The sequence below is a fragment of the Bombina bombina genome, chromosome 4 (assembly GCF_027579735.1).
Source record: "Bombina bombina isolate aBomBom1 chromosome 4, aBomBom1.pri, whole genome shotgun sequence".
Lineage (NCBI taxonomy): Eukaryota > Metazoa > Chordata > Amphibia > Anura > Bombinatoridae > Bombina > Bombina bombina.
The window spans coordinates 732,670,157-732,692,575 of NC_069502.1; the positions used below are offsets into that span (position 1 = coordinate 732,670,157).

Genomic DNA, 22,419 nt, shown 5'->3' on the forward strand with positions numbered 1-22,419 from the left:
ACACTACAAGAGAAATAAATTTATCAGGTAAGCATAAATTATGTTTCTCTTGTTAAGTGTGTTCAGTCCACGGGTCATCCATTACTTATGGGATACCAATACCAAAGCTAAAGTACACGGATGATGGGAGGGACAAGGCAGGAACATTAGATAGAAGGAACCACTGCCTGTAGAACCTTTCTCCCAAAAACAGCCTCCGAAGAAGCAAAAGTGTCATATTTGTAAAATTTGGAAAAAGTATGAAGTGAAGACCAAGTTGCAGCCTTGCAAATCTGTTCAACAGAGGCCTCATTCTTAAAGGCCCAGGTGGAAGCCACAGCTCTAGTGGAATGAGCTGTAATTCTTTCAGGAGGCTGCTGTCCAGCAGTCTCATAGGCTAAGCGTATTATGCTACGAAGCCAAAAAGAGAGAGAGGTAGCCGAAGCCTTTTGACCTCTCCTCTGTCCAGAGTAAACGACAAACAGAGAAGAAGTTTGTCGAAAATCTTTAGTTGCCTGTAAGTAGAACTTCAGAGCACGGACCACGTCTAGATTGTGCAAAAGACGTTCCTTCTTTGAAGAAGGATTAGGACATAAGGATGGAACAACAATCTCTTGATTGATATTCTTGTTAGAAACAACCTTAGGTAAAAACCCAGGTTTAGTACGCAGGACTACCTTGTCTGAATGAAAGATCAGATAAGGAGAATCACAATGTAAGGCAGATAACTCAGAGACTCTTTGAGCCGAGGAAATAGCCATCAAAAACAGAACTTTCCAAGATAAAAGCTTAATATCAATGGAATGAAGGGGTTCAAACGGAACACCCTGAAGAACTTTAAGAACCAAGTTTAAGCTCCACGGAGGAGCAACAGCTTTAAACACAGGCTTAATCCTAGCCAAAGCCTGACAAAAAGCCTGGACGTCTGGATTCTCTGCCAGACGCTTGTGTAAAAGAATAGACAGAGCAGAAATCTGTCCCTTTAGTGAACTAGCGGATAAGCCCTTTTCTAAACCCTCTTGTAGAAAAGACAATATCCTAGGAATCCTAACCTTACTCCATGAGTAACTCTTGGATTCACACCAATATAAATATTTACGCCATATCTTGTGGTAAATTTTTCTGGTAACAGGTTTCCGAGCCTGTATTAATGTATCAATAACCGAATCCGAAAACCCACGCTTTGATAGAATCAAGCGTTCAATTTCCAAGCAGTCAGCCTCAGAGAAATTAGGTTTGGATGGTTGAAAGGATCCTGAATTAGAAGGTCCTGCCTCAGGGGCAGAGACCATGGTGGACAGGACGACATGTCCACTAGGTCTGCATACCAGGTCCTGCGTGGCCACGCAGGCGCTATCAGAATCACTGATGCTCTCTCCTGTTTGATCCTGGCAATCAGTCGAGGAAGCAACGGAAAAGGTGGAAACACATAGGCTATGTTGAAAACCCAAGGGGCTGCTAGTGCATCTACCAGCACCGCTCCCGGGTCCCTGGACCTGGATCCGTAACAAGGAAGCTTGGCGTTCTGGCGAGATGCCATGAGATCCAGATCCGGTTTGCCCCAACGAAGAATTAGTTGGGCAAATACCTCCGGGTGAAGTTCCCACTCCCCCGGATGAAAAGTCTGGCGACTTAAAAAATCCGCCTCCCAGTTCTCCACGCCTGGGATGTAGATCGCTGACAGGTGGCAAGAGTGAGACTCTGCCCAGCGAATTATCTTCGAGACTTCCAACATCGCTAGGGAACTCCTGGTTCCCCCTTGATGATTGATGTAAGCCACAGTCGTGATGTTGTCCGACTGAAATCTGATGAACCTCAGTGTTGCCAACTGAGGCCAAGCTAGAAGAGCATTGAATATTGCCCTTAATTCTAGAATGTTTATTGGGAGGAGTTTCTCCTCCTGAGTCCACGATCCCTGAGCCTTCAGGGAGTTCCAGACTGCTCCCCAGCCTAGTAGGCTGGCATCTGTTGTTACAATCGTCCAATCTGGTCTGCGAAAGGACATTCCTTTGGACAGATGAACCCGTGATAACCACCAGAGAAGAGAATCTCTGGTCTCCTGATCCAGATTTAGCAAAGGGGACAGATCTGAGTAATCCCCGTTCCATTGACTTAGCATGCATAGTTTCAGCGGTCTGAGATGTAGGCGCGCAAATGGCACTATGTCCATTGCCGCGACCATTAAGCCGATCACTTCCATGCACTGAGCTACTGATGGGCTTGGAATGGAGTGAAGGACACGGCAAGCATTGAGAAGTTTTGATAGCCTGGACTCCGTCAGGTAAATCTTCATCTCTATAGAATCTATAAGAGTCCCTAGAAAAGGGACCCTTGTGAGTGGTAACAGAGAACTCTTTTCCACGTTCACTTTCCACCCATGCGACCTCAGAAATGCTAGAACTATCTCTGTATGAGACTTTGCATTTTGAAAACTTGACGCTTGTATCAGAATGTCGTCTAGGTACGGAGCCACCGCTATGCCTCGTGGTCTTAGTACCGCCAGAAGAGAGCCCAGAACCTTTGTAAAGATTCTCGGGGCCGTAGCCAACCCGAAGGGAAGCGCTACAAACTGGTAATGCCTGTCTAGAAAGGCAAACCTTAGGTACCGATAATGATCTTTGTGAATCCACTGTGGTCATATATTGACCCTCTTGGATCATGGGTAGGATGGACCGAATGGTTTCCATCTTGAACGATGGAACCCTTAGGAATTTGTTTAAGATTTTTAAATCTAAGATTGGTCTGAAGGTTCCCTCTTTCTTGGGAACCACAAACAGATTTGAATAAAACCCTTGCCCCTGTTCCGTCCGCGGAACTGGGTGGATCACTCCCATCACTAAGAGGTCTTCTACACATTGTAGAAATGCCTCTTTCTTTACTAGGTTTGTTGATAACCTTGACAGATGAAACCTCCCTTGTGGAGGAGAAGTCTTGAAATCCAGAAGGTATCCCTGAGATATAATCTCCAGCGTCCAGGGATCCTGTACATCTCTTGCCCAAGCCTGGGCGAAGAGAGAGAGTCTGCCCCCCACTAGATCCGTCTCCGGAAAGGGGGCCCTGACTTCATGCTGTCTTAGGGGCGGAAGTAGGCTTTCTGGCCTGCTTGCCCTTGTTCCATGACTGGTTGCCTTTCCAACCCTGTCTGTAACGAGCAGTAGTTCCTTCCTGTTTTGGAGCGGAGGAAGTTGATGCTGCTCCTGCCTTGAAATTACGAAAGGCACGAAAATTAGACTGTTTGGCCTTCGATTTGGCCCTGTCCTGAGGAAGGGTGTGGTCCTTACCTCCAGTAATGTCAGCAATAATTTCCTTCAAGCCGGGCCCGAATAAGGTCTGCCCTTTGAAAGGAATGTTTAGTAATTTAGACTTAGAAGTTACATCTGCTGACCAGGATTTAAGCCAAAGAGCTCTGCACGCCTGTATGGCGAATCCGGAATTTTTAGCCGTAAGTTTGGTTAAATGCACTACGGCATCCGAAATAAACGCATTAGCCAGCTTAAGGGTTCTAATCTTGCTCAGAGACTCATCCAATGGTGCTGTGCGAATCGCCTCTTCCAGAGACTCAAACCAGAATGCTGCTGCAGCAGTGACAGGCGCAATGCATGCAAGAGGCTGTAATATAAAACCTTGTTGAATAAACATTTTCTTAAGATAACCCTCTAATTTTTTATCCATTGGATCTGAGAAAGCACAGCTATCCTCCACCGGGATAGTGGTACGCTTGGCTAAAGTAGAAACTGCTCCCTCCACCTTAGGGACCGTCTGCCATAAGTCTCGTGTGGTGGCGTCTATAGGGAACAATTTTCTAAATATCGGAGGAGGGGAAAAAGGCACACCGGGTCTATCCCACTCCTTACTAATAATCTCTGTAAGCCTCCTTGGTATAGGAAAAACGTCAGTACACACCGGCACCGCGTAGTATTTATCCAGTTTACATAATTTCTCTGGGATTGCCACTGTGTCACAATCATTCAGAGCCGCTAACACCTCCCCTAGCAACACGCGGAGGTTCTCAAGCTTAAATTTAAAATTTGAAATTTCTGAATCCGGTCTCCCCCCGAATCAGAACCATCACCCACAGAATGAAGCTCTCCGTCCTCATGTTCTGCAAATTGTGACGCAGTATCAGACATGGCTCTCGTGTCATCGGAGCGCTCTGTCCTTAACCCAGAACTGTCGCGCTTGCCTCTTAACTCTGGCATATTGTATAATACTTCTTTCATAACATTAGCCATATCATGTAAAGTGATTTGTAAGGGCCTTGATGTACTTGGCGCCTCAATCTCACGCACCTCCCGAGCGGGAGACGAAGGTACAGACACGTGAGGAGAGTTAGACGGCATAACTGCCCCCTCGTTGTCTGGTGATAATTTTTTAAGCGGTACAGATTGATTTTTCAAAGTAACATCAATACAATTGGTACACATATTTCTATTGGGCTCCACAACGGCTTTTAAACATAATGAACAAGCAGATTCCTCTGTATCAGACATGTTTAAACAGACTAGCAATGAAGCTAGCAAGCTTGGAAAATACTTTCAATAAGTTTGCAAGCAATATAAAAAACGCTGCAGCGCTTTTAAAAAACACAGTTGAGTAACTAAAGAATAATTCAGTTATAGTCAACAATTCTTTAAATGTATTAATTAGCAGAGGATTGCACCCATTAGCAACCGGATGATTAACCGCTCAGTACCCAAAAAAACGGATATCAAATTAATATAAAACGTTTTTATCACAGTCTAACACACTGTCACAGGTCTGCTGTGACCGATTACCTCCCTCAAAAAACGAATTTTGAAGACCCCTGAGCTCTCTAGAGACGTCCTGGATCAAGGAGGAAGAAGCAGGAAGACTGTGCTAGAATTTTAACTGCGCAACAAGGCGCTAAAAAGAGGCCCCTCCCGCTCATTTACAACAGTGGGAGACCTGATATAACGGTTTCTATGCAGAAATATACGCTAGCCATGTGGAAAAAAATTCATGCCCAAAGGATTTATCACCAAAGTACCTCACAAAACGAATAACATGCCAGTAAACGTTTTGAAAATAAACTTCTTTAAATGTCATGCAAAGTTATTACTAAGCCTGCAACCAGTCGCTACCACTGCAGATAAGGCTTAAGCATTATTTCAGTATTAACAGTATTTTCACAGTCAAATTCTAGTCCCTAGAAAATAACTCTACTGTGCATATATTTATCAGCCTGATACCAGTCACTACTACTGCATTTAAGGCTGTACTTACATCATACGGGTAACAGCAGTATTTTCTTAGTCAATTCCATTCCCAGAAAATATTGTACTGCACATACCTCATTTGCGGTGGACCCCGCATGCTATTCCCATGTTCTGAAGTTACCCCACTCCTCAGAATGTCGAGAACAGCCAGTGGATCTTAGTTACGCCTGCTAAGATCATAGAAAACGCAGGCAGTTTCTTCTTCCAAATACTGCCTGAGATAGAAAAAACAGCACACTCCGGTGCCATTTAAAATAACAAACTTTTGATTGAAGAATAATTAAGTAAAAACTCCAACTCCTCCCGCGACCTCCTTCTTTGTTGAGGGTTGCAAGAGAATGACTGGATATGACATGTGAGGGGAGGAGCTATATAGCAGCTCTGCTTGGGTGATCCTCTTGCAACTTCCTGTTGGGGAGGAGAATATATCCCATAAGTAATGGATGACCCGTGGACTGAACACACTTAACAAGAGAAATAAAGTTGCGCAGTGACGTCATCACGTAATTGCGCGTGACATCACCGTGCATCACGTGAAGCCCTGGCGATGCCTGTCACTCTACAGGCACGATCGCCGGGGTAGCAGCATTAAGGAGCCCCCAGATCTCCCTCAAGGTGGGAGAGTGCTCAAGACGACTCTGAGCCGTCATTAGCACCAGAGTGAGAAACTCTGTGATGGCTCAGAGCCGTCATTAGAACTCAAAGGGTTAAACACTAAATAAATGCTAGATAGAATGATGCATTCAAAGAAAAGATTAGTCTGAGAATAACATGTAGATGTATTTTTTTTAAAGTTTCATTAGCTGTTTAAATATTGACAAAATAAGTGTAAAGTTTTAGTGTCTATAAAACAATGGGAGCAGCCATGTTGTAAACTTAGGTTACCACTTAGGTTACCCTTTCTGCTGTGGCCAATTAGGAATAGTTATAAATAGGTCACTATAGTGTGCAGCCAATGGCTGTGTGGAATATAACAATGTTCTAACAGGAACTGAAAAGCTCACAATTTCAGAATGGAATTACAGGAAAAGGGGACAAAATAAATAATGAAAGTATATTGCAGAGCAATTTTTATATACAAGATTTATCATTTTATATTACTATCTCAAAGTGTTTAATGTCCCTTTAAAAATTATGCTGGCGTGCATTTTTTTCTGTTTAGAACTCTAGGATTGCTATACTGCCTGTGATTGGTTACATCCTGGCACATCCAATTTATGCAATTGTTAGGAGGTCATAAGATTTAAAATAAATGTATTTGGTATGTTTTTAACTTAAGTGTTTTCAATTTCAAAAGATTTGCATTTTATATAAAATAAATAACAGATCATTTTTCATGTGCACTGAGTTGACTAATTTTTAAAAACATAAATTATGCTTACCTGATAATTTTCTTTTCTTCAGATGGAGTCTGAAGAGTCCACAGCTGCATTCATTACTTTTGGGAAATAAGAACCTGGCCACCAGGAGGAGGCAAAGAAAGATACCCCAGCCAAAGGCTTAAATACTCCTCCCTCTCCCCTCATCCCCCAGTCATTCAGCCGAGGAACAAGGACCAGTAGAAGAAATATCAGGTGAAAGGTGCCAGAAGATAAAGGACACCCCACAAAATTTTTTACGTGTGGAGATCTGTGGACTTCTTCTTAAATGGAAAGAGTCCACAGCTGCATTCATTACTTTTGGGAAAACAATACCCAAGCTACAGAGGACACTGAATGCCAAAATGGGACGGTACAATAGGCAGCCCATACTGAGGGCACCAGGCCTGAACCTCCAACAAAAACCCCCGCTTCTTCCAAAGCCGAGAGAAACCTTAAAGGAAAGGCCCCAAGGACACTGACCCGCAGCTAGTCCAGAAGCCAAGCTAGAGACCGCAAATTGGACTCAACTGAGCCAATAGTCCTCCAGGAGACACCGTCACCCAACAGTCGGTCCCCCACCACTCACCCCACACTAATGAAGGGGACACCAGCCTAAACTCCCAAGGGGACAAGGCAAAGGAGAACCGAAGGAAACCGAAAGGTCACCCTAATCCATAAAAGGAAACCTCCAATAGTGAGCCCAGCTCACAAAGACCCAAGTGGGCCCAAACAGAGAAAAGGAGGCTACGCCTATACCAAGCGGAAACCCAAGATAAGACCAGGCATAGAGACAGAAAAAGTCTGCTCTCCAATATCCTGCAAGCACTGAAAGACAAATGAAGACAAAGTCCTCACAGCATTTGAGCACAGAATACTAACGTATCCCAACCACAAAAAAATGTGCAACAGACACCTACGAAAAACCCTGAGTCGAGAACACAGAGTCCACATCAGGACGAAACAGAGAATACTTGCTAGGAAGTAGAAGCAGCCAAGCAAGAAACAGACTGCAAAAGCAACCCCCAGACAGAGGGCACGCTTTAGGCAACCTAAGACGCCAGACCTACACACAGGTCTCCAAAAGGGGAACACAGAACCTCAATCGAGGCCCCCCCGAGAAGGAGAGGATACACCCAGAGCCCGAAGGAAGTGTAATCCCTCTACCTGTAAACCTAGGGAGCTAGTTGAAAGCTAAATCTATATCCTAGGAGTCTGAGCTAACAGGATAGTTCTCAACTATACCCACCGAGATCCTGAAATGACAACATCTTTCAAAAGGAGACCTAACTCACCCGGAGACAACGGAAGAAGACCAAAAGGTCTGATAACTCAGCCAGACAGTACACGGTGAAAGTGTAAGAGCTGCAGCTGGTTACATTTTAAACAGCTTACGCGCACACATTCAAGGTGCAAAGATCTCAATAAAATAACAATCAGGAGATTACATCATCCCCACATGTCTAATGAGGTGCACCATTCGAATTAACAGACTGAAAATTCCAGTACCCGATAAGGATAGGGTCATTTCATAACTGAAACACATGTCTGAGTAATATGCCAATTCTGTAACGAAAGGCACAACACTCAGGGACAGGCACACCTGCAGGGAACTGTAGAGGCCCTCCCCAAGGCGGGAGACCCGGGACAATAGGGCACAAGCACAATCACAACTAAACGTCTGGACTCTGCAGACGAATAATCACCAAAAATAAGTGGAAGCAAAAACGTGCTGCAGCCTCCGGGGGGGGGGGGCACGCCGCCCTGCATGGAGGAATAATCATAAACTGGGTTACCCGCATGTGCAGAAGTATGGAATGGCAAGGAACTCGCCTCTTGTAGGACGGGACCCCCGAGGCGGATGGCTCAGCTGTCCCTTGATTCCCCGAGCCCGAGGAACAAGTCGTTCTCATATGCATACAAAACATAATTGGTTGACATGTGTCAAAGAGGCCAATCCGGATTCGGCACCGGACACAGAATCTGAAATTTGGACAGTCTCAGTATCAGAATCCTCCATAACTGAATCTGAAATTTGGACAGTCTCAGCATCAGAATCCTCCATAACTGGGTAGAGGATATGCAAATATGGACTAAGAAGTAAAGCAAAACGGCACCTGAAACCCCCAATGGCTGGGGCACTCATCACCTCCTATGGACCAGACCCCTGCGGACTAAAATTTCTCCTTCACCAGACGGCCAGGAATGCGGAAATGGAAGACGGAACGTAATAACGCCCGGCTACAAGGTGAACCGTACAGTACAAAAAACCGTGCCCAACCATAAGGTTGAGTCACTTCCAAAGGCCTTAATGTTCCAAACCATGAGCCCGATTAACACCACACATAAGCAGGTTGAATCACATAACAAACATGATTAAAACCCCCCCTGTCCAAAACCCCCCTCAGGAGACATTAACCCTTGATTCCAAGATACTAAAGGCGACTCACTGAGACCCTTATGTTAAGTTAGACCCGCAAGGTGGTAGCCTCTCGGGAAAACATCTGAATTACAGTACATTCTCAAAGAAAGTAATATTAAAAGATCTTGCCGGAATCTACGCCGTGGAACAGAAACACAGCCCTTCAAGTGTGATGGATAGTAGCATCGCCTCCGCGATGGACTTGAGAGAAGAAAGCAGGCAGCGGAGTGAAGTTCAACAACGCCGATTGCTTGAGGAGCTGTTAACATGAGTCAGGATGGTTTCGCAGAAAGACTCTCCCTGCATCTCCGGACTCTAACTTTCATCCAAGCCCTCACTGAGAGACTGATAGGATTACTTAAAATTCCTGTCCCATGTCGAAGAGTACTACCCTCCATAAGAGACAAAATAAATGCTGACACTTCTCTGCCAACCTCCTGGGACGAAAGGCACAGAATGACTGGGGGTGAGGGGAGTGGGAGGAGTATTTAAGCCTTTGGCTGGGGTGTCTTTGCCTCCTCCTCGTGGCAAGGTTCTGATTTCCCAAAAGTAATGAATGCAGCTGTGGACTCTTTCCATTTAAGAAGAAAATGTCTTGTAGCTTTCAAAACTAAAATCAGAAACTATACCAGCCCAATCACTTTTATTATTAGATAAAAAAAGAAAAAGTTAAGCATCAGATACCTTGATAACCACTGGTGCTGAAAACTTGAGATAGATTCTGTAATGCCTTTCCGATCTTTTGATATTCCTTTGGTAAAGCTGTTGTGGAGAAAAAAAAACACAGATGGAATAAATAGACTCTCAGAAAAGGTGTGTGGTTTAAAGGGACATAAAACCCAAATTTTTCTTTCATGATTTAGATAGAACATAACATTTTAAACACATTTCTAATTTACCTCTATTATCATATTTTCTTTGTTTTCTTGTTATCCTTATTTGAACAGCAGAAATGTAAGCTCAGGAGTGTGCACGTGTCTGCAGTACTATATGGCAGCAGTTTTGCAACAATGTTTTACATAAGCAAGAGCACTAGATGGCAGAACTATTTCCTGTCATGTTGTGCTTCAGGCATGTGCACACTACCTACCTAGGTATCTCTTCAACAAAGAATAACATAAGAATTAAATACATTTGATAATAGAAGTAAATAGGAAACGTTTTACAAATTGTATTCTCTTTCTGAATAATGAAATACATTTCTTGGGTTTAATGTCCCTTTAAAGACTGCTGCCAGACCCATTTTGACCATTCTATCCCTTTAATACACATATTTCTTTAAAGTATTATTCCACTATATTGTACAATGTTCTATTCTGCAAAGTATAAAAAAACCAAAAAACTTTTCCAGGCAAAAAGATACTTTGAAGTACCTTATCATTCCTGAAAGTTTGTGAATGCATAAGATAATCAAATTAATATTTTTTTTGTGATTGTGCAATACTATTTCACCTGTTTTCAGACCCCTTTACCCCGTAGGTTCCATATTGTGACATTTTCTTTGTACTTGCTAGATTGGGAACAACTTAGAGGAGTTGTGGGAAACTGGATTGGAATATCTCTAAGAGTAGTATTTATTAGGCATGGACAAATATTCATATTTAAAATTTGTTTATTAAACGAAAGCCGAATATGGCCACTGACAGCTTTATTTGGCTCTTTTCGGCACCCAATTTATTAGTATAAAAGTGCAACACAGAAATATCTGGACTTTCCCAGAAGTTTGTGTGTTGCACTTTTACACAAATAAATTTGGTGCTGAAAATAGTTGTCTTCTGCCATATTTTGCATTTTGTTTAGTAAATGAATGCCAAATACAACTATCTGCCCATGCCTATTATCTACTGTATCTTTTTATTACCCTTGTATTTAGTATCAGTGCTTCCAGGTTACATTTTATATGTTACAAATTATGTTACATTTTAAATATACCTATTATCCATTGTTTTTATATTTACATCATAACTTTTTTTGTTGACTCATTCTTTACTTTATTGTACTTTTTAAAATAAAGTATTAATAAAGAACATAAGACAAAAAGTAAAACAGTAGCTGAGAGTAGTATAAAAGTCACACACTGTATACAGTGTTTATGAGTAGGTTCATTCCGAGCCTTAACCCCTTAAGGACCAGCGACGTACCCTGTATGTCGCTGGCCTTTTTTTGGGACTTGATTGTTTTATAGTGTGGTCTTGCCACCAGCGTTGAGACTGCTCTATTCCACAAAGCCTTCTGGAGGGAGGGCATTAATAGCATGTTCTTGCTAGACTTGTGCTATTATGTCCTGAAAAAACCCTTAACGACCAGTGACATACAGGGTACATTGTGGTCATTAAGGGGTTAAAATTTAAATGACTGTACATTTCTTCTATGATCTGACAATGGAGGTAACCTAGTCATTGGAAGAGTGGCGGGGATAATGAAGAGTGAATTTACTACTTAGCCTAAGGAGATCAGGTGATGTTAGTTGTAACCTCAATTCAATTTAATTTGGTTGACAAAAGTCTGGTTTACATGAAGTGCTAAAAGGAGGGAAATAGTGGGTTGGAAAGACATAGGGAATGGAGAAAGATATTCAGGTGTTAAGGGAAGCAAGGTCAACTCAACTGTCTTTGGATTAAGAATTGAAATGTAATACAAATTATGGTTAATGTTTATAATGAAGAACTGCAGCCTATGGGGCCGATTTATCATGCCCTGTATGCACCTGTTTCCGCACAAGCCTTCAGGCTCGCCGGAAACAGGAGTTAAGAAGCAGCGGTCTTAAGACCAGTGCTCCTTAACTCGTCCGCCACCTCTGAGACGGCGGACAGCAACCCGCCCAATCAGATACGATCAGGTTGATTGACACCCCCTGCTAGCGGCCGATTGGCCACAAATGTGCAGGGGGAGGCATTGCACAAGCATTTCACTAGAAATGCTTCTGCTATGATAAATGCTGACAGCATATGCTGTCAGCATTTATTGATGTCCGCTCGCACTATCATGAATCGGCCACTAAGTGTTTTGATTATGCTGTTTGTTTGGGAAGTGTTTGTTTGGTAAAGCAGGCATGTAATTGTATGTCTTTCATGAAATCTTGTTAAACTTAACCAATGCAATGTCATTGTAAAAAGCCAAATGCTAAAAAGTATCAGGTATCATGAGGTACTAAGGTAGACTTTGTGATCAAGTCACTATAAACCAATGTGTTCTTGTGGAAGGCAAGAATTACTTGTACATAATTTTTTTTGTCTCATGAAGTGGTAGCAACATTATCAGTGGGTAGGCTAGGGGTCAGCAACCTTAGGCCCCTATATGTTTTGGAACTACATTTCCCATGACGCTGAGACACTCTTTAGGCTTTCTGAGCATCCTGGGAAATGTAGTTCCAAAACATCTGGGGGCTCAAGCTTTAGGCTACAACTACACTTACGTCCTGTGCAACGTTTCCAGTGCTCTTGGCCCACGTTAAGCAAATCCTTAACACCATCATCCATTGCTTTGGTAAATCTGCTAACTGCTTCACACTTCTGTTCCCTGTATAATAGAAAATGAGTTACAATCACAAACCATGTTGTTGAGACAAAGTACATTTAATTAATCTATTGCGAAGGGCATTATTTTTTGTAATTGGGACAAATTTCACCCAAAAGAAGCAAAATGTCAGCAAAATTTCACTGCTTAAAGTGAAGGTCAATTTTGATGAATTAGTGCCCGGTTTTTAATAAACCCATTAAAAATAAGGGCACTTTAATTCATAAAAAATTAACATTCCACTCCTTTTCTTCAAAAACTTAACTTTTAATCCTGAATGCCGCTACAGCGATTCCCCCGGCCGTCAGAAGCCTCCTCTGACGTCAGAAATGACGAATCTGGCTTACTCAAATCAAGGCTTCCCCCCAGGGGGGATCATGGCCTGATGCAACGCCCTGATTGGAGGAAGCCGGATTCGTCATTTTGGACCCACGAAGAGGACTTGCGACGGGCGGAGGAATGCGCTGCAGCAGCTGACAGGATTAAAAGGTAAGTTTTTGAAGAAAAGGACCGAAATGTTAATTTTGATTAATTAAAGTGCCCTTGTTTTTAATAGGTTTATTAAAAACTGGGTACTAATTCATCAAAATTGACCTTCACTTTAAATAGAGCCCTTAACCAATGAAACAAGAATTTTATAACTGCTTAACTTTTTTATATATTAAAAGGGACATGAAACCCCATTTTTTTCTTTCGTGACTTAGAGCTCACCATTTCTTTAACAAATATTCAATTTATTTATATTATCAAATTTGCTTAACCCTGAGTATCCTTTGTTAAAGGAGCAGCAATGCACTACTAGGACATAGCTGAGGACATCAGGTGACCAATGACAAGAGGCATATATGTGCAGCTACTAATCAGCAGCTAATTCCCAGTAGTGCACTGCTGCTACCTAAAGCAAATTAGATAACAGAAGTAAATTGGAAATTTGTTTAAAAATGAATGTACTATCTGAATGATGAAAGTTTAATTTTGACTTTACCATTCTTTTAAGGAATAAATAAATCTAACTTTATAATTAAGGCTCACTACCTTTTTGCTGCAACTGCAATATCTCAGCTGCTCAAATGTTGCAGCTAGGTTACTACTAAGGCCAAAATGTTACCATAGATCTAATATGGCTACAAAATATACAGAAAAAGGCACTGCTATGTTTACAGACAAACATACATACGTTTCATAACTATCATATATATAAATATATACATATAGATATATATATACAGTATATACACATAAACCAGTAGAATAAGGATCTGTGCGCACACAGACATAAACAACAACCAGAGAGCTGGACAAATATAAAAAGCAAGAAATACAGATTGCACTTGCCGTGATTTAGACAAACGTCACAGCTACTTTTATTCAGGTAATAATAAAAGAATAAAAGAAGCGGTGATGTTTTTCTATATCCCAGCGAGTGCAGTCTGTATTTTTTGCTATATATATCCTCCCATCCAATTATATAAATTTCGCACTGTGTTTTTTTGTATCTGCTTTATATGCTTAGATATTCTAAGAACTTTGTAAAGTGGAAGTCTGGAATCACCATTTGTATTTGAAATAAGGTGGAAAAAAGGACTTTGTATATAAGGACTAATACAGCGTAGTTGTAAGAGTAGGTGATCTATTCTAATGGCAACTGTGTCTTCTACATGGTGCTTAGGGGAAATTTTGTACAATGCTATTAACCTCTTCAACACTAGAGAGCGCATCAGCACTTTTCAATGCACTGCAGCCCTCTTTGGCATCCAAGCACAAATTAAAGATGCTACTTACATGTCAATAAGTATAGTGATTGGTCACATTGCTCTATCAGTAAGGTGTATCTTTACTTTTACTCTAGAGCGCATGAGGAAGAAGGATGTGCATACCTGTGGTTTACTGCTGCACAAGAGGCAGCTCAAATTTAATTTAAAACTGCATTGTACATTCACTATTTATGTCCCTCATTCTTGTTTATAGGATGACAATTTTGATATATCAATGAACTAAATTTTGCTATTCCACATTGGATGATGCAAATACATGGATCGAGTTAACATATTTTTATATAAATATAAATAGGTATATATTTTATATTTTGAGGAATAGTTGTAAAAATGAAAAACAAATTGTACATATATATAATAAGGTAAACTTCATCAGAGATACTAAGTAGCTAATTAGTATTGGCTAAACATAAGAGAGCGAAAACAGATCATCCATTGTAATCTCACACAGCTGACAGATTCAACTTTTTTCAGACATAAAAGCCTCACTTGAAAGAAAAGGGTTCTTTGTGCAAGATCTGGATTTGTATTTTTTGGGGGGTGATAACGTCTGTCTTTATTGCTAAGAAAAATTACTGATAGCATCAAAGAAAAGATACACATATTAAACAAATTTCTTACATTCAGGAGATAATATTAATTAATATATTGGTAATAAAACTAATATTCACAATAATTCTAACTTGTGCACAATAAGAGTGCTGTTTTATCAAACTAACAAGAGTGAACTAAATCTTGGACAAGATACCTTTTTCATGATTTATTTAAAATGACAAATAAATAAATTTTACAAATAAATCTCAAAATTTCATAGCAAATAGGTTAATCTTTTTTGTAGTTGTGATTTTTTTTTATAATTACTACAATAAATAAGTGCATATTTCAGACTAACCACGTTACATTCTACACAGTGATTATACAATCACTCAAGTAACTCATTTAAACCTGTCGCTAAGTGGTTTCAACAGACTAAATCAGAGGATTTAAATTTTTCAATTTAGCAGATCTTTTGCAATGTATAGTTTAATTGCCAATCTATTCTATGGATATATAAAAAAAATAGTTGTTTTTCCCTGAATAATAAAACTATAATCTACTCAACATTATAAACAGAGGTACTGTACTGTAAAACAGTATAATTCCAAAATATCACATTCATTAGTAACATGTGTTTCATATAAATAACATTGTGCTCATGCACGTGGAATTATTTAAGAGTCAGCACTAACTGCCTGAATTGCAAGTCTGTCAAATGATCTGACATAAGGGGGCAGTCTGCAGACGCTTAGATACAAGGTAATTACAGAAGTAAAAAGTATATTTCTATAACAGTGTTGGTTATGCAAAACTTGGGAATGGTAAATAAAGAGATTATCTATGTTTTTAAATAATAAAATTTTTGGTGTTTACTACCCCTTTAAAGGGACAATAAACACTAAATAAATTTCATGCACCTCACTCTAATCGTGTGTGTTGTAATTATGTAACCTAGGTTACACTGCAGGGATCTGAAGGAGAGCTACTGCACATGTGCAAACACATCAGCATTGGAATGTAATGAAAGACAGATTTCAAAATGGCGGCACCATGACTAAAGGGAGGCAAGGAATAACCTCAATACTACACTTTTAAAATGTATTTAGTATTAAATGTCCCTTTTAAGGACTGTACATAAATCTATGGCCATTCAACAAACAAACAATATATTTCCTAAAAATATTCAGTGGCACAGGGCCAGATTTATGTAAGGTTTCATGGTATCCTCTTCCTGTAGTTCTTCCCTCCCGAGGGCTCTATTGAGTTGTGATAACCCAAAAGCACACACTTTTAGTTTTATTTTTTTTCTGAGCCACAAAATCACATTGTCAGTTCTGTCTTTCCTGGAGGGCTGCAAAAAAACTAGTGTCAATGGCATTTTTCAGTTGGTGTTTTTTGTTTGTTTTGCAATGCTAAGATAGTTCAGCAGGTGTAAGAGCATAGATACATTTTCAAGCCTCCCAGAATAACAGAATTTATGCTTACCTGATAAATTACTTTCTCCAACGGTGTGTCCGGTCCACGGCGTCATCCTTACTTGTGGGATATTCTCTTCCCCAACAGGAAATGGCAAAGAGTCCCAGCAAAGCTGGTCACATGATCCCTCCTAGGCTCCGCCCACCCCAGTCATTCGACCGACGGACAGGAGGAAATATATATAGGAGAAACCATATGATACCGTGGTGACTGTAGTTAGAGAAAATAATTCATCAGACCTGATTAAAAAACCAGGGCGGGCCGTGGACCGGACACACCGTTGGAGAAAGTAATTTATCAGGTAAGCATAAATTCTGTTTTCTCCAACATTGGTGTGTCCGGTCCACGGCGTCATCCTTACTTGTGGGAACCAATACCAAAGCTTTAGGACACGGATGAAGGGAGGGAGCAAATCAGGTCACCTAAACTGAAGGAACCACAGCTTGCAAAACCTTTCTCCCAAAAATAGCCTCCGAAGAAGCAAAAGTATCAAATTTGTAAAATTTGGCAAAAGTGTGCAGTGAAGACCAAGTCGCTGCCTTACATATCTGGTCAACAGAAGCCTCGTTCTTGAAGGCCCATGTGGAAGCCACAGCCCTAGTGGAGTGAGCTGTGATTCTTTCAGGAGGCTGCCGTCCGGCAGTCTCATAAGCCAATCGGATGATGCTTTTAAGCCAAAAGGAAAGAGAGGTAGAAGTCGCTTTTTGACCTCTCCTTTTACCAGAATAAACAACAAACAAGGAAGATGTTTGTCTGAAATCTTTAGTAGCCTCTAAATAGAACTTTAGAGCACGGACAACGTCCAAATTGTGTAACAAACGTTCCTTCTTTGAAACTGGATTCGGACACAAAGAAGGTACAACTATCTCCTGGTTAATATTTTTGTTAGAAACAACTTTAGGAAGAAAACCAGGCTTAGTACGCAAAACCACCTTATCTGCATGGAACACCAGATAAGGAGGAGAACACTGCAGAGCAGATAACTCTGAAACTCTTCTAGCAGAAGAAATTGCAACCAAAAACAAAACTTTCCAAGATATTAACTTAATATCTATGGAATGTAAGGGTTCAAACAGAACCCCTTGAAGAACTGAAAGAACTAAATTTAGACTCCAGGGAGGAGTCAAAGGTCTGTAAACAGGCTTGATCCTAACCAGAGCCTGAACAAATGCTTGAACATCTGGCACAGCTGCCAGTCTTTTGTGTAGTAAGACAGATAAAGCAGAGATCTGTCCCTTTAGAGAACTTGCAGATAATCCTTTCTCCAAACCTTCTTGAAGAAAGGAGAGAATCTTAGGAATTTTTATCTTATTCCATGGGAATCCTAAGGATTCACACAAACAGATATATTTTTTCCATATTTTATGGTAAATTTTTCTAGTTACAGGTTTTCTGTCCTGAACCAGAGTATCTATCACCGAATCTGAAAACCCACGCTTTGATAGAATCAAGCGTTCAATCTCCAAGCCGTCAGTTGGAGGGAGACCAGATTTGGGTGTTCGAATGGACCTTGAACAAGAAGGTCCTGTCTCAAAGGTAGCTTCCATGGTGGAGCCGATGACATATTCACCAGGTCTGCATACCAAGTCTTGCGTGGCCACGCAGGAGCTATCAAGATCACCGAGGCCCTCTCCTGATTGATCCTGGCTACCAGCCTGGGAATGAGAGGAAACGGTGGGAATACGTAAGCTAGGTTGAAAGTCCAAGGAGCTACTAGTGCATCTACTAGAGTCGCCTTGGGATCCCTGGATCTGGACCCGTAGCAAGGAACCTTGAAGTTCTGACGAGACGCCATCAGATCCATGTCTGGAATGCCCCATAATTGAGTTATTTGGGCAAAGATTTCCGGATGGAGTTCCCACTCCCCCGGATGAAATGTCTGACGACTCAGAAAATCCGCTTCCCAATTTTCCACTCCGGGGATGTGGATCGCTGACAAGTGGCAGGAGTGATCCTCCGCCCATTGAATTATTTTGGTCACTTCTTTCATCGCCAGGGAACTCTTTGTTCCCCCTTGATGATTGATATAAGCAGCAGTCGTCATGTTGTCTGATTGGAACCTTATGAATTTGGCCTTTGCTAGTTGAGGCCAAGCTCTGAGAGCATTGAATATCGCTCTCAGTTCCAGAATGTTTATCGGGAGAAGAGACTCTTCCCGAGACCATAGACCCTGAGCTTTCAGGGATTCCCAGACCGCACCCCAGCCCACTAGACTGGCGTCGGTCGTGACAATGACCCACTCCGGCCTGCGGAAGCTCATTCCCTGGGACAGATGGTCCAGGGTCAGCCACCAACGGAGTGAATCTCTGGTCTTTTGATCTACTTGAATCATTGGAGACAAGTCTGTATAATCCCCATTCCACTGTTTGAGCATGCACAGTTGTAATGGTCTTAGATGAATTCGTGCAAAAGGAACTATGTCCATTGTTGCAACCATCAATCCTATTACTTCCATGCATAGCGCTATGGAAGGACGAGGAACAGAATGAAGCACTTGACAAGAGCTTAGAAGTTTTGATTTTCTGACCTCTGTCAGAAAAATCCTCATTTCTAAGGAATCTATTATTGTTCCCAAGAAGGGAACTCTTGTTGACGGGGACAGAGAACTCTTTTCTTTGTTCACCTTCCATCCGTGAGATGTGAGAAAGGCTAGAAAGATGTCCGTATCAGCCTTTGCCTTTGACAGGGACGACGCTTGTATTAGAATGTCGTCCAAGTAAGGTACTACTGCAATGCCCCTTGGTCTTAGAACCGCTAGAAGGGACCGTAGCACCTTTGTGAAAATCCTTGGAGCAGTGGCTAATCCGAATGGAAGAGCCACAAACTGGTAATGTTTGTCCAGAAAAGCGAACCTTAGGAACTGATGATGTTCCTTGTGGATAGGGATATGTAGGTACGCATCCTTTAGATCCACGGTAGTCATAAATTGACTTTCCTGGATGGTGGGTAGAATCGTTCGAATAGTTTCCATTTTGAACGATGGTACCCTGAGAAATTTGTTTAGGATCTTCAAATCCAAAATTGGTCTGAACGTTCCCTCTTTTTTGGGAACTACGAACAGATTGGAATAAAATCCAATTCCTTGTTCCTTTATTGGAACTGGGTGTATCACTCCCATCTTTAACAGGTCTTCTACACAATGTAAGAATGCCTGTCTCTTTATTTGGTTTGAGGATAAGTGAAACTTGTGGAACCTTCCCCTTGGGGGTAGTTCCTTGAATTCCAGGAGATAACCTTGAGAAACTATTTCTAGCGTCCAAGGATCCTGAACATCTCTTGCCCAAGCCTGAGCAAAGAGAGAGAGTCTGCCCCCCACCAGATCCGGTCCCGGATCGGGGGCTACTCCTTCATGCTGTCTTGTTAGCAGTGGCAGGCTTCTTGGCCTGCTTACCCTTGTTCCAGCCTTGCATTGGTTTCCAGGCTGGTTTGGGTTGTGAGGCATTACCCTCTTGCTTAGAGGATGCAGAATTAGAGGCTGGTCCATTTCTGCGAAAGGGACGAAAATTAGGCTTATTTTTAGCCTTAAAAGACCTATCCTGTGGAAGGGCGTGGCCCTTTCCCCCAGTGATGTCTGAAATAATCTCTTTCAAATCAGGTCCAAATAAAGTTTTACCTTTGAAAGGAATGTTAAGTAATTTTGTCTTGGATGACACATCCGCTGACCAAGACTTTAGCCAAAGCGCTCTGCGCGCCACAATAGCAAACCCTGAATTTTTCGCCGCTAATTTTGCTAATTGCAAAGCGGCATCTAAAATAAAAGAGTTAGCCAATTTAAGTGCGTGAACTCTGTCCATAACCTCCTCATATGGAGTTTCTCTACTGAGCGACTTTTCTAGTTCCTCGAACCAGAACCATGCTGCCGTAGTGACAGGAACAATGCATGAAATTGGTTGTAGAAGGTAGCCTTGCTGTACAAAAATCTTTTTAAGCAAACCTTCCAATTTTTTATCCATAGGATCTTTGAAAGCACAACTATCTTCGATAGGAATAGTAGTGCGTTTGTTTAGAGTAGAAACTGCCCCCTCGACCTTGGGGACTGTCTGCCATAAGTCCTTTCTGGGGTCGACCATAGGAAATAATTTCTTAAATATAGGGGGAGGAACAAAAGGTATGCCGGGCTTTTCCCACTCTTTATTTACTATGTCCGCCACCCGCTTGGGTATAGGAAAAGCGTCGGGGGGCACCGGAACCTCTAGGAACCTGTCCATCTTGCATAATTTCTCTGGAATGACCAAATTGTCACAATCATCCAGAGTAGATAACACCTCCTTAAGCAGTGCGCGGAGATGTTCTAATTTAAATTTAAATGTCACAACATCAGGTTCAGCTTGATGAGAAATTTTTCCTGAATCTGAAATTTCTCCCTCAGACAAAACCTCCCTCATGGCCCCTTCAGATTGGTGTGAGGGTATGACAGAACAATTATCATCAGCGTCCTCTTGCTCTTCAGTGTTTAAAACAGAGCAATCGCGCTTTCTCTGATAAGTAGGCATTTTGGATAAAAGATTTGCTATGGAGTTATCCATTACAGCCGTTAATTGTTGCATGGTAATAAGTATTGGCGCACTAGATGTACTAGGGGCCTCCTGCATGGGCAAAACTGGTGTAGACACAGTAGGAGATGATGTAGTATCATGTTTACTCCCCTCATTTGAGGAATCATCTTGGGCAATATCATTATTTGTGGCAGTACTGTCCTTACTTTGTTTGGACGCTATGGCACAATTATCACATAAATTTAAATGGGGAGACACATTGGCTTTCATACATATAGAACATAGCTTATTTGAAGGTACAGACATGTTAACAGGCTTAAACTTGTCAACAATGCACAAAAAAAGTTTTAAAATAAAACCGTTACTGTCACTTTAAATTTCAAACAGAAAACACTTTATTACTGAATATGTGAAAAAGTATGAAGGAATTGTTCAAAAATTACCAAATTTTCACCACAGTGTCTTAAAGCCTTAAAAGTATTGCACACCAAATTTCAGAGCTTTAACCCTTAAAATAAAAGCTTTTTCAGAGATTCTTAGATCCTCACACATGCATCTGCATGCCCTGCTCTCAAAAAACAACTGCGCATTAATGGCGCGAAAATGAGGCTCAGTCTATGACTAGAAAGGCCCCCTGACTGAAAAAGGTGTCCAATACAGTGCCTGCCGTTTTATAAACGTTCCCCAAGATTATAAATGTCAATTGTTAGCCTAAATTTGAATAATATGAACAAATAAAGCAATCGATTTAGCCCATAAAAATGTCTACCAGTTTTTTAGCCCATAATAAGCCCTTTATTCTGTTTGTTTTTGACTAAGAAAATGGCTTACCGATCCCCATGAGGGGAAATGACAGCCTTCCAGCATTACACAGTTTTGTTAGAAATATGGCTAGTCATACCTTAAGCAGAAAAGTCTGCTAACTGTTTCCCCCAACTGAAGTTACTTCATCTCAACAGTCCTATGTGGAAACAGCAATCGATTTTAGTTACTGTCTGCTAAAATCATCTTCCTCTTACAAACAGAAATCTTCATCCTTTTCTGTTTCAGAGTAAATAGTACATACCAGCACTATTTTAAAATAACAAACACTTGATAGAAGAATAAAAACTACATTTAAACACCAAAAAACTCTTAACCATCTCCGTGGAGATGTTGCCTGTGCAACGGCAAAGAGAATGACTGGGGTGGGCGGAGCCTAGGAGGGATCATGTGACCAGCTTTGCTGGGACTCTTTGCCATTTCCTGTTGGGGAAGAGAATATCCCACAAGTAAGGATGACGCCGTGGACCGGACACACCAATGTTGGAGAAATATAATTTGCGGTAGTTTTAATTGTAAACTTTTTATGGGGAGGGAAAAGAAGATCATAAAGCGTGTGACTTATTAATAAATAAAATGAAAAAGGGGGCGTGTACAGGCAGCGTTCAAGACAGGGTGCAATATCTGGAGCTCCTGACATGAAATAGCTAACCTGCTGGTTACTGCTGGTATATTACACCATCCCTGGATTAATTTGATTTATATAGTCATTTTATACATTGTTGAACATATTGATGTATTTATGACTATGGTATCTGGATACAGACAGCTGAGGCGTCTGGCCATGGCCTAATTTGAGTC

The 22,419-nt window shown here is 41.3% G+C and overlaps 1 protein-coding gene across 1 annotated transcript in view; it reads right to left on the minus strand.

Annotated features, from left to right (window-relative positions):
- Nucleotides 1–22,419, minus strand: part of SNX9 (sorting nexin 9) — a 470,387-nt gene that overhangs the window by 33,303 nt on the left and 414,665 nt on the right. Inside the window, 2 exon segments of the mRNA XM_053710947.1 lie at nucleotides 9,681–9,758; nucleotides 12,412–12,515. Coding sequence (XP_053566922.1) covers nucleotides 9,681–9,758; nucleotides 12,412–12,515 — 182 coding nt within the window.